At 37.1% G+C, this 13,888-nt stretch overlaps 1 protein-coding gene across 4 annotated transcripts in view; it reads left to right on the top strand.

Moving 5' to 3' along the window:
* The window catches only part of PKIB (cAMP-dependent protein kinase inhibitor beta), a 122,088-nt gene extending 110,378 nt beyond the window's left edge, over positions 1 to 11,710 (top strand). For 3 of the 4 annotated variants that reach the window (XM_023737172.1, XM_004382727.3, XM_023737171.1), the window contains 2 exons: positions 938 to 1,114; positions 10,660 to 11,710. In XM_023737172.1, coding sequence (XP_023592940.1) covers positions 946 to 1,114; positions 10,660 to 10,727 — 237 coding nt within the window. In that variant the 5' untranslated portion in view covers positions 938 to 945 and the 3' untranslated portion in view covers positions 10,728 to 11,710. Of the gene's footprint in view, positions 1 to 749; positions 770 to 937; positions 1,115 to 10,659 lie in introns of those variants that run through there. The other variant, XM_023737173.1, reaches the window with a different exon arrangement.
* Positions 11,711 to 13,888: the final 2,178 nt, after the last annotated feature.

Genomic DNA, 13,888 nt, shown 5'->3' with positions numbered 1-13,888 from the left:
CATCTAAAGTGCAAAAAAAAGAATTATCTGTGTGAGACAGATTGACAACAGCAACTCAGAAGCTTTGATGGGAAGCCTAGGGGGCAGTGAGTTGAAGATAATGGTGTTGGAATAATTTGGAAAAGGATAGTGAGAATAGTAGCACAACTGGAAGAATGTAATTGATGTCACTAAATTGTACATGTAGAAATTTTTGAAGTGGTGTATCTTTGACTATGTATATTTTCACAAAAAAAGAAAGAAGATCCTCCAAGCTCGAGAAGGGAGAGTGTTGACATGTGGGTTTGTTAACCAATGTCATAAAACAATATGTATACTGACTGTGTAATGAGAAACTATTTGTTCTGTAAACCTTCACCTAAAGTACAATAAAAAAAAAAAGTTTAAAAAAAAAATAGGTCTGAGACTACAAAAAAATCAAAATGCATAACTCTTTCTGGGGATTAAAAAAACCCTTTGAGTTGAATTTCTCATTTCTTAAGGGTAGGAACAGAGTGCATTTTGTTTGGTCCCTGCAAATTATAGTGATTTGGTTTCAGCTTGAACAAGCACCACAGCAAATAATCGGTAGGAAGTGTCTCTACAGGAGTGGCCAAACAAGTCAGTGTTCATTTCCTTCCAAGCCCAAGTTTGGCTGATCCGTCCATAGAAAAGCAGAACAAAAGCAAGGGATTACTGCACCCTAAAGCATCCAAGTGGCTCGTTCGGCTCAGGGGGTATTTATAGCAGTCTGGCTCACACTGAGGACTTCCTGTTCTATTCAGCAAATGTGCGCAAATGGAAGCTCCAGGACCATAACAGTAGCTATAGATGAAGAGCGTGAATCAATGATTCAATTCTGAGCCTGTTGTGTTTTGTGTTTTTGATCTAGCCACTGTTATGAATATTTTCCTTGAATAGGCTGATCCTCTTCTTCATGTGCACATTCTATTTGTAGATGCTGCTATGAGGAAAGATTCATCAGAAATGACTGATGTGGAGTCTGTGGTCACCAGTTTCGCATCTTCAGCAAGGGCAGGCCGCCGGAATGCCTTACCAGATATCCAAAGTTCAGCTGCTACAGGCAGAACCTCAGATTTGCCAGCCAAACTGGAGGCTCTCAGCGTGAAGGAAGGTAACACTCAAAATCCTCTTAAAATCACCAGCACGCTCTCTCCTTATTCAATCTTTTCCTCTAGAACAGTTTCTCTTTTAGCTAGTTAAAAGCACTCTTTTTTCTTATGTGTTTACTAAACCCTCTCAGCTTTTGCTTTAGGCTGAGTAGATTTTTCAGCCTTTCTGAAAGTTGACAATTTCATTTCATGGTGTGTATGTGGAAACTGAACATTTATTTATACATAAATCCGTATAGTTGTGCACAGTGCTAGTGATTGGGAATACAAAGGTGAATATGATCTCTTCCCTGAAAGAGCTTACAACTTACTGAAGAACCCCTGAAATAAAATAATTTTCCTTCTGCCATCCATTAACAAATCACTTTGGAAAGATTCTGCTTCACTATAGTATTCTGCAAGCCCTTCTACTTCTCATACCTAGGAGGAAGTTTTATTTTCAACAAAGGTTGAGATCTTTAAAGTGAATCTTTGTGTAAAAGGTGATCATTCTTCAACCAGTGGAAAAGTAGAATTAAGAAAAAGAGAGAGTAGTGAAACTAATCAAGGAAAGTCTTGGGTCTTTCTCCCCGTTACTCACATATAGTTCATGTAGCTTCCAGAGTTTAGTCTTATTAAAATAAATATATCAACATTTTTAATAAAGTGTTAGAAGAGTCCTTTCATTTTAAAACACTCATAAAGATTAAAGATAATTTTAGTTCCGAGCCATTACCAAAAATACCTGTGACTTATGCCCCACTTTAGATTCCAGGGGGAACTCCAGTGCGTGTGTAGTAGTTATTCCTGGTGGCAATGATGCAAGAAAGGGAAGCCGCTGCACATCAGCTCCATTTGTGCAAGACCAAGAAGAGTGTTCTTGACTGTCTTTGACTCAGGAGGCTATTTATTACGTGGTAAAGTTGTAAATGTTCCTGATTCAGTCCCTATAAAATGCATGTCTTCTTTAGGCCAGGGACTGTGACTGGATCCTGGAGTTCCATGGTTACCTTACCTTTCAAAAGTCATTGCTTCATTAAAAAATATTTGAAAAGGAAAGTCATATCTCCCATGGGTTACTGCAGGTAATAGTAAAAAAGTACACACATACTGTCTTAGTTTCCTAGTGCTGCTGTAACAGAAATATCACAAGTGGGTGGCTTTAATGGGCAGAAACTTATTTTCTCTCAGTTTAGGAGGCTAGAAGCCCAAATTTAAGGTGCTGGCCCTAGGAGAAGGCTTCCTGTCTGTGTCGGCTCTGGAGGAATGTCGTTTCTTTTCAGCTTCTGTCCCTGGGTTCCTTGGTGATCTTCATGTGGCATGTATTTTCCCCTTCCTTTTTGCTTGCTCTCCTCTGTGTCTGATTTGCTCCTTTTACATCTCAAAAGTGATTGGCTTAAGAAACACTCTACACTGATATGGCCTTATTAACATAACAAAAAAGACCCTACTTCCAAATGGGATCACATCCACAGGAGTAGAGTTTAGGATTTACAACACATATTTTATGGGGTATACAATTCAATAAAATTCCACTCTTTGGCCCCCCAAAATTCATGTCCTTCCCACATACAAAGCATATTCACTCCATCACATCATCCCAAAAGTCTTAAATAAACTCTAAGTTCAAAATCTCATCTTCTGAGTCATCTAAATCAAGTATGGGTGCGAATCTGTGCATAGTCCATCCTAGGGCAAAATTCCTTTCCATCTCTAGATCTGTGAAATCTAGAATGCAGTTTATCTGTTCCCAAAGTACAGTTGTGGAATGAACATAGGGTAGACATTCCCATTACAAATGAGTAAAAACATGGGTACAAAGCAAGTCCAAAACCCATCAGAACAAATTACATCAGCTTCCAAGGCTTGCAAATAATTCTCTGTTCTTCAGGACCATCTGGGCAATGGCCATACCCCCCAGACTCTGGCTGTTGGCCACACTCTTTGGATTCTGGGTGGAGGCCCCTTGGCCTGGGCTTCAGCCCCATCTTCCAGGCCTACTGGGACAACTCTGCTTCCTCAGCTTTGGATAGACCCATTCTTCTAGTGAATCCGGGTGGTGACCCTACCCTTTCACCCTAGTAGGCTTTGTTCTCCTGCCCTGTGAGCATGGCAGCCCCACCTACTTAGCTTTAGATGGCTACCCCATCCTCTTGGCCCACATAAATGGCAGCCCCACATTCCAAAACTGAGTTGGTAGAGAGCTGACTCTTAGAAACCTTGTAGACAGTTTTTCTACTCTTTGAAATGGAGGCAGTCTTGCCTGCCATGATCCTTCCAACAGTTCTACTGATCTCTGAACTGTTCCTGGGGTGGTGTCTTCTTTCTCTTGGAGGACAACAGATATTTGCAACCAAGTCACTCCATTGGCTCATTTATGCCTGCAGAATTCCAGGAGGCAGGCAGCTTTGTTTTGTTTTGTACTGTCTCTATCCCTTTCAGTCTAAGCTGGCAGGATTTTTGCTTCCGTGGTTAAATAGATCCATCAATCACAGGCTTAATCTCTTTAACAAGAGACTGAGTAGCTATGTCCTTGGTGAGAGTTCTAGGACACATGTCCTTAGTTTGAACAACAGAATTTTCCAGATCTTTAAGTTCTGGTTTTATTTTGCACCGTTAATTTTGAATTCCATCTCTTTCCTCCCACATCATACGGTAAGCAGCAAGGAGAAACCACACTGCCCCTTTAATATCTTTCTTGGAAATCTCAGCTAAATATCCACGTTCATCACTTATAAGTTCTACCTTCCACCAAACATTTGAACATAATTCAGACAAGTACTTATGCCACTGCATAATGATGAATCACATGTTCATCATTTCCTTTTAAAGGATCACGTTTAATGTCCATATTTTTAGCAACACTTTGTTCATGAGGATAGAAGCTTTCATAACAGCTCTCATTCTTTCTTAGCCCTCATCAGAATTGCCCTTAATGTCCATAATTCTACCAACAATCTCTTCAAGGCAAACTATGGCATTACTATGAAGCACATCAGAATTCCTCTAGCCCCATAACCCAATTTCAAAACCACTTCCACATTTTAAGTGTTTGTTAAAGCAGCACCCACTCCTGGTACCAAATTATGTCTTAGTTGCTTAGTCCTACACATAAAATATTATTAGAGGGAAGAAAGGAAGGGAAGAAATGAAATAAAACATGTAAAATATATTTGTCCTTTTAAGTTTAAAAGCATAATATGACTATCAGGACATGATGTTGCTGTTGAATGGCCCATTTTAAACTAGTGAGGTAGAGAGGATATATTACTTGTTAGTATAAAAAGCCTAATTAAATTTTATGTACCTTAAACACACAGACAACACCTTAATACTTACTGACATTGCTTAGTTAAGCAAAAGAGAACAGATACAGTGTATGAGAGTTAGTAGTCTCCATTATCTGAAAGAACATTGGTCTTATTTTTATATTTTCCTTTAAATAATTTTGAAATAAAGTCAAAGGCAACAACTAAGAAACTCCAAATCCAAAAAAAAAAATACAGTCCACATATAACAGCAGATGTTGAAGAATGCACAAAATGAAATAGGTACATAAATGTTTGCAGCAGCATTATTCACAATAGCCAAAAGGTGGAAACAACCTAAATGTCTATCAACAGATGAATGGATAAACAAATTATGGTATATCCATACAACGAAATATTATTCATTCAAAAAAGGAATGAAGGACTGATACATGCTACAACACAGATGAACCTTGAATAAAACATTATCTAAGTGAAAAAAAGTCAATCACAAAATGCCGCATATTACTTGATTCAATTTATATAAAATATCGCAAATAGGTGAATCTGTAGAGATAGGTTGTATCCTTTCACCATACTTATTCGGTCTGTTTGCTAAGAAAATAATATAAGCTGGACTATATGAAGATGAAGGTGGCATCAGGATTGGAGGAAGACTCATCAACAACCTGCCATATGCAGGTGACACAGCCTTGCTTGCTGAAAGTGAAGAGGTCTTGAAGTGCTTACTGAAGATCAAAGACTACACAGCTTTAGTATGCATTACATCTCAGCATAAAGAAAAGAAAAATCCTCACAACTGGCCCAATAAGCAACATCATGATAAACGGAGAAAATATTGAAGTTGTCAAGGATTTCATGTTACTTGGATCTACAATCAATGCTCATGGAAGCAGCAGTCAAGAAATCAAATGACATAATGCATTGGGCAAATCTGCTGCAAAAGACCTCCTTACAGTGTTAAAAAGCAAAGCTGTCACTTTGAGGACTAAGGTGCACCTGACCCAAGCCAAAATAATTTCAGTCACCTCATATGCATGCGAAAGTTGGACAATGAATAAGGAAAACCTTATTGATGCCTTTGTATTATGGCGTTAGCAAAGAATATTGAACATACCCTGGACTGCCAGAAGAACAAATAAATCTGCCCTGGAAGAAGTACGGCCAGAATGCTCCTATGAAGTGAGGATGGCATACTTTGGACATGTTATCAGGAGGGACCAGTCCCTGGAGAAGGGCATCATGCCTGGTAAAGTAGAGGGTCAGTGAAAAATAGGAAGACTCTCAAGGAGATGGACTGAAACAGTGGCTGCAACACTGGGCTCAAATATAACAACAATTATGAGGATGGCGCAGGACCAAGCATGTTTTGTTATGTTGTACATAGGGTCACTGTAAGTTACAACGGACACGACAACACCTAACAATAGCAACAACAGTATAGAGATAGAATGTAGATTAGTGGTTGCTTAGAGCTGGAAAAAAAAAAAAAATCAAACCTATTGCTGTTGAGTTGATTCCGACTTATAGCGACCCTATAGGACAGAGTAGAACTCCCCCATAGAGTTTCCAAGGAGTGCCTGGTGGATTCAAATGGCTGACCATTTGGCTGAGGGAATTAGGAGGTGATAGATAAAAGGTTTCTCTTTGTGATGATGAAAATGTCTTAAAATTGACTGCGGTGGTAGGTGCACATATATGTGAATATACTAAAAACCACTGAATTGCACACTTTATATAGGTAAATTTTGTGGTAAGTGAATTATATCTCAATAAAGCAGTTTCTTTAAAAATGCTATGAACATTTAACTTTTAAACAAATAAGCTTATATATGTAGATGACAATCCTTTATTAACAAAACTATAAATAAGTAGTTTTTAAGGCTTATCCTCTTCCTTATTAGTTAAGTACAAATAATTATTTATTAACAAAACTATAAATAAGTAGTTTTTAAGGCTTATCCTCTTCCTTACTAGTTAAGTACAAATAGTCCATATTATTAAGGATTCTAAAATGAATAGTTCCCAATCGCTAATAAAAACTGAAAGCGAGAGTCTGTCTCAGGCATTATGGTTTCAATGCTTTAGTCATTTTAAAAATACAAATTCTAGAAAAGATCTTCAGGAATCTCCCAGATCTATCTTGTTTCTTTTTTAGTTTTTATTTTTTAATATTCATAAGTGAAAGGAGGGGACCCTGGTGGTGCAGTGGTTAAGCATTTGGCTGCTAACCAAAAGGTTGGCAGTTCAAATCCACCAGTCGCCTCTTGGAAACCCTATGGGGCAGTTCTGCTCTGTCCTGTAGGGTCACTATGAGTCAGAATCGACTCGACAGCAAATAGTTTGGTTTTTTTGGTTTGGTTTAAATGAAAGGAAACCTAGAATCTCAAAGGTCCTGTATCCTCCATGAAATTAACCTGTCTGTGATTTGCTAAATTCATAATCTGTCTTAATCAAGCTCTTCAAAATTGATGATCATGGTAGGGAGGGAATTGATGGTTTATAAAATCTCAGGAAGAAGTGACAGAGGGTGGCAGCCCAGGAAAATGTAAAAATCACAAAAAGCCATTTCTTCTCCAATCATCACTAACTGTCCATTTGATCCATCATTCAACTGAGTGCCCACTGAGTGCTAGGCATTATTATAGAAACTGGTAGTATATATAGTGGTGAATAAGATAGATGTAAACTCCTTCTGTCATGGATTTTATATTCTAATGGGGAGAGTTAGAAAGTAAACAAATATCTAACTGAGCATGAAAAATATGAGTGATATGTGCTGTCAGAGGATTAAATAGGCTGGGGTGCTATGGTAGGCTTACTGTGTGGCTACTTTAGATTGGGAAATTAGGGAATCTCTAACTGAGATCTGAATGAAAATCATGTTTTTAATAATAACTGAATGATCTGTCCACATGACAGTCTGAGGTAAGAGCGTTCTTTGCATAAGGAGCAGCTAGTGAAAAGTTCTTAGAGTGGAAAGAGATGGAAGTGGTCAGGAAACACTTGTTTAGCTGGAGGGCAGTGGGTGAGAGGGAAAGTGGTAGACGATGCTGGAAAGATAAACAGGATAGATCTTACAGGACTTTGTAATCCAGGGGGAAGAAATTGAATTATATTCTAAATGTGAGGATATTCAGCAGGGGAGTATTTAAAACATTCACTCTGTTATGTGAAGAATAGACTGTAGGAGAGCAATAATTGAATAATAGTTGAATTAGGAGGTGCAGCCCTGTTAGAGAATTTTTTCGGCTCAATTAAAGATTCAGACTGACAAGAGCACCACAGACCACATTTGGTGTCAGTCTACTCAGAAGGTTGAGAAACAGCAGTCTAGCAGGGCAGCCTCACAAGATCTCTTCTATGGGAATCCTTGCAGTAGCCCATATAGTAATCTAAAGGACTAGTCTCTGCCCTCCCCCACCCATGTGAGGCCTCAAGTCCAAGGAGACAAGACCTGCATCACTGGGGACACGGTCCACCTTGGCTTAGAGGCCCCATGCCTCACAGGAGCTAATACTTTGTAACAAGTCCTTGAACACAGCTTCCTATCTTACCTGCAAGAGATATGCTAAGTTACAAGAGTCATTGCCCTCGGTGAAACTCAATGCTATGGTTTCCTATGAGGTATTTATAGTCCACGTATATAGTTTTTTTCAGTAGAGATGTATTTACCATTCAGGTTGTTTTTACCATAAGCTTAGTAACCAGGCAGGCATTCCACATTTACCTGGTTTCTAGATTAACAGAGCTAGAAAATTAACCCCAAGTTAAATTTGTCCTTAGAGAAAGGGTTGTTTTTTGTTTTTAACCCTTTACCCATGGAGACTACTATTGCAGTAGTCCAGTGAGAGATGATGGCTTCAAATATGTACTGAAGATGGAGAAAGTTGGATAGATTTGGGATGTGTCTTAGAGGCAGAATCAGTTGGGCTTGTTGATAGGTTGATGTTAAGGAGACGAACAAGATTAATGAAGGATAACTCCTATAGCAACTGAATGGATGAGGATACCATATACTGAGAAGGGACAGTCTGGAGGAGGGCTATTTTGAGAGTTGGAAGAGTGAAGATTTCTATTTTCTCCATATTCCATTTGACATGGACATGTTGATTAAGCAGTTGGATATATAGGTCTGGTGGGCCTGAGAGAAACTACTCAGAGATGTAGACTTTGGAATATAAAATACGTGTTTTTAAAGAACATTGCAAATGAGATTATCCCATAAATGACAAGTCTTATGAGTATGTTATCTTTTAAGTACATATGGAAATACAGAAGGAGAAGGAATCTTAAGAAGTTTACCTTTTTGATGTATAGATGTTACTATAACTAAGCCCCAAGTAGGGTAAGTGACTTGCCCCAAACCATGAAACCAAACCTGTTGCTCTCGAGTCAACTTCAACTCATAGTGACTTGCCCAAGCTCACAAAATTAGGTGATGGTAGAATCTGTGGCTCTCAGGCCTTCCTCTTTACCATTACACCTTTTTCCAAGGGCTGTTTCGTGGAAACTCTGGATGTTAATGTGTCACATACAAAAATATGTTGTGGTCAAATAAGTTTGGAATTGTTGGTTTAAACATAATTAGTTTTTTATACTTCTCAGAGTGTTTCTTTTTTGAACAAGGACTTCTCAGAGTCTTTGTTACAGGACCTTTAACATGCATGCTATTGTGCCTACACCCTCTGAGGAGAGGACATGCAGCATTTCCTTCCCACATTTATTTGACCATATTTGAAGAAACTTGTTGAATAATTATTGTTCCGTGAGGCACTACTTGAAAACGTTGTACTATACCTCGTGTTCTAACAATGAGTGGAACAAGCAATTGACACAAAGATCAGAACATAATAATGGAAGCACAAAAATGTAATTAAAAAAAAAAAAAGACTTCTATCTGATTATTTTAAACCTGTATTAATGAAAAGCAAAATTCAGTATGTAGCTTAAGTGGGCTCTGAGTGTGGTCTTTATGTAAAAGAACATAGTTACCACCTATATATATATAAAACACCTATGTCATATATGGAGTCCCTGAGTGATGCAAACAGTTAATGCACTCAGCTGCTAACCAAAGGGCTGGAGGTTCAAGTCCACCCAGAGGCACCTCTGAAGAAAGTCTTGGTGATCTACTTCTGAAGAGTCAGCCATGGAAATCCCTACAGAGCACAGTTTTACTCTGACACACGTGGGGTTGTATGAGTCAGCACTGACTCAATGGCAACTTTTTTTTTTTTTTTGGCTTATGTCATGTATATATAACCTTTGAAAGCTAGACTTCTAGAGAACTGAATCATCCCAGATAATTAAGAAATATGAATGCATTCATATAACTTTTTCAAAAGTTCTTATTAATTAATTATGACTATAAAATGAGATAAGCAGTGTTCAATAAAGCTTATTTGCAGCTGAAGTGAAAGGGACATGTTTGAAAGGAAAGTTTGATGTTTTACACTTACAGAAATCATGTGGAAGGAATATATTGAAAATATATTCAATTATATTGAAAGCACTTGTCTTAGCCATCTAGTGCTGCTCCAACAGAAATACCACAAGTGGATGGATTTTAACAAAGAGAAATTTATTCTCTCATAGACAAGTAGGCTACAAGTCCAAATTCAGGGCGTTAGTTCCAGGGGAACACTTTCTCTGTTGGCTCTGGAAGAAGGTCCATGTCATCAATCTTCCTTTGGTCTGGGAGCATCTCAGTGCAGGAACCTCAGGTCCAAAGGACATGCTCTGCTCCTGGCACTGCTTTCTTTCTTGGTGGTATGAAGTTCCCATGTGTATATATATATATATTTTTTTTTTTTTCCTTCTGCTCGAAGTAGAAAGTAAAATCATCTCCTAAGGACAAACGGGATAGGAAGTGTGAGGAAACTGGAGGTGGTTAACGGCATGGGCTACGGAGCCAGTTAGCCTGGGTCCAAATAGTGACTCTGCCACCCACCAGCTCTTTGATTGTGGGTAACTCACTTAACCTGTTTGTACTAAGGTTTACTCATCTGCAAATGGAGATTGTAATAATACTGTAGAAGACTTCCTGACACATATTAATCTATAAAAATATATTTGATACTATCATTCTAGAGAAGGGTAATTGGGAGACCACAGATTCCTAAACTACACACCTCTTTTATTTGTGTAGTTTCTACATCTGGATTAAGGGCAAAATGTGTCCTAGTCAAGTAGAAAGTCATTAGGATGGATAAAGGAAAAACCAACTGTTTTATTCCAATATACACAAAATATATTTCAGTATATTCTATATATAATGAAAAAAAATTTTTTTTCAGATGTAAAAAAGAAAGATGAAGAAACAACAAAAGATCAAGTGGAAAACCCCCCAAATGAAGAAAAATGAAGACTCGCAACCTATCAAAAGTGATGAATTTATGCACATTGAAAGACTTGGTGATCCTGTTTTTCCTGAGATGTTTGATTTGGCAGTAACTGTGGTAACATTGCAGTCCTAAGCAACATGTATGTATTAGATAATTTTGTTGTGATGTTACTGACTTGGATTGCGATCATGATGTGCAGTGTAAGCTATTAAAAGGCAGGTTACTTCCAAACTGCACCCAAGGAAAATGTAAAGAAAATATGACTGCTTAAATATATATCGTCTATAAACTCAGCCACATCCACTGGTCTCTTTAAAATTTATTTAGCCAGATATATTTTTAACTCCATTTTTATGTAACAGGTAAACCATTTCTTAGGAAATTTAAATCGAACACCATTAATTTAAAACTTTATATAATTTGTAGTAAAGTGGTATTTTGATGAGAAGGAATAAAAGAGTCAAAAATCACATGGGTAGTGTGTGTGTGTGTTTTTACCAAAAAATGCACCAGATTTTTGTTCTTTCTTTTTTTTTTCCAAATCCTAAAAAGATTTGGAAAAGTTGTAAGACTTTGGCAACATAAATATCTTTTGGCGTTTTTGTCCGGTGTCTCTTGCTTCTAGTCTATGTGAATACTGTGATTTTTCATGTGGACCCTTAAAATGTAAACTTCGTGAAAAATTGTTTATATGAAACGTGCTTATTAAATGAATTTCACTATCTTCCTTAACTTCGGCATATGTATGTGTGTGTGTGCGTATGTTTTACTTTATTGCAAATTATACGAAATACTAGTTACTTTACACTGTCTTTTCTTATTTTAAGAACTTTTGTTTATGTATAACTTATTTCTAAAATAATTTCCTCAGGAATGCAGACCTTAATTTTTATATCTTTCCTAAGGTAGCTAATATCACATTAGTAAATGATGTAAGTAGTAATGGGAAGATGCTTGTTTTTAATATATATTTAAGCATATATTATAAAATGAACAAAACCAAAGCTGTATCAAATTTTGTTTCCCATTTTAGGAAAAATAGAATTCTGAATTTAAAAAATTGACTAATAAAATTATTTTCATTTTCACATATATATACTGTTTTATTTTATTTGATTGTTGACTTAGACTGTGTCTGTACACAGTAATCAAAAAGACTCTCACTTTTAAAATAAATTTTTTATGGACACAGCTCTCATTCAGTTTGTATTCTAAAGGATGCCGGGTGAAAAATGGCAACACATTTTAAAGCAGGAAGTTAACAGTCTTTGCAAGATACACCACCTCCTGCTTATTATTTCATTGATGTACAACAGAGGACTAGATTTCAAAGAACATGATTGGTTTAAGTTTTCAAACATAATTTTTTGATAAAATAATCTGATCTTTTATGTGTATCATTAATTTAATATCCATATAATGCTTTATAGCCTTTAAAATTCTATTTCTGAAGGTTATTTATTTACATGAGATTATATATTCAGCATAAAGAGAGGTTAGAGTAGAACAATGGTTTTCAACAGGGAGTAATTTTGTTCCCCAGGGGACATTGGCAATGTCTGGAGTCATTTTTGGCCATCACAACTGGGTATGGGGAAGGCGGCAAAGGAAGGTGCTGCTGGCATCTAGTGGGCAGAGCCCAGGCATGCTGCTAAGCTTCTCAGTATTCTATAGTGTTGTACAATACAGTGCAGCCCCCTACAACAAAGAATTATCCAGCCCCAAATGATAATAGTGCTGAGGGTGAGAAATCCTGGAGTCACATTAAGCTATTAGGCATGTGAACTTCAGATTCAGATTACCTCAGTTCGAATTCTATCTGTGCTACTCACTAGTATTGTGATCTTGGACAGTTTACATCATGTCTTTAATTCTCAGTTTTATCCTTTATGAATTGGAATTAATAATAATACTTTATAGGGTGGTTAGAATCAGTAAATGAGATAGCATATTGTAAAACATTTGACATAATGCCCTAGCAAAGAATAATTTTTCAATAAATATTAGCTGTCATCATCATCATCATTTTTATTCTAGATGTTCTTGCACCATTCTGTGGTGGTGGATGTGATAGGCAACTGGATTTGTTCATTTGACGGCCTCCTGCTTCCTCTGCTCCTATACACACATTCTCGATGCTTGGTTAGGTGAGAAGACACTATGGTGGAAATTGACAATCCATAATTACCACATTAATGCCAATTCAATCATGCTAATAATTGCCTGGTAGGTGATAAATATTGCACTTTAACAGTGAGTCACCTCACTAGTATTTTTTATAACAGTTACTGCAACAAAGCAGAATTTAGTCACTATTTAAATAAGTTACTTGTTTCATGAAAATGTTGTAAAAAAAAAGTAACATTCATTTTGAGTCATAGTATTATATGGTAGTAGTCTTTCACTTAGAAGACCAGAAATGAGGCCACGTCCCTCATTATTACTAGTAATGACATATGTTCTGAATTGTATATCCTAAAGCAATTATTCATCACATTGCACACACGAATGTCCCATTATATATATATTTATAAACATTTTGGATTACACAGGTATTCTGGTTGACTAAGAATATTTGCCAACAAAAGGAATTTTTTTTCTCCCTCAGAAGGATCCAGACAAAGGAGAATGAGAAGTAGGTAGTAGTTAAAGGACAAAATTGAATTCACCTATCAACTTTTAAAAAAAATTAAACAATATGGGGGGAACCTGTTGTATTTTGTTATAACAAGTTGGCACTTTAGAAAAGGTACCTAGTTGTTGTTAGGTGCCATTGAGTCAGTTCCGACTCATGTACAACAGAACGAAACACCACCTGGGGCTCATTAAAAAAATCCCCATGTCCATTTTTGCCATTGTCTTGGTGTAAGGTGCTTGCTTTAGTCAATAGCTATGACGTCTTCATTAATACTGTCAGACAACCAGAACGAAAAGGGACAATAAAACTATACAGCAGCTATCTGGAAACTTGACTCTGCCAAAGGAGGAGAAAGAAGAACCAAATTAAACCATTCCATGTCATGTGCCCGGATATATTTTAGTGATCTAAGCTGGAAGGTTTTGAACATTCTTAGGTTATGGGTGAGTGTAGGTTACTCCTGATGGGAGAGGCATCCTACTTGCAAAAAAAAAAAAAAGAGATACATTTTTATGGATTGAATTTTGCCCCCCAAAATATGTG

The sequence above is a fragment of the Trichechus manatus genome, unplaced genomic scaffold (assembly GCF_000243295.1).
Source record: "Trichechus manatus latirostris isolate Lorelei unplaced genomic scaffold, TriManLat1.0 scaffold00098, whole genome shotgun sequence".
Classification (NCBI taxonomy): Eukaryota; Metazoa; Chordata; class Mammalia; order Sirenia; family Trichechidae; genus Trichechus; species Trichechus manatus.
Note: the sequence above shows the minus strand (reverse complement) of the source record. Positions and strands in the feature narration are given on the sequence as shown.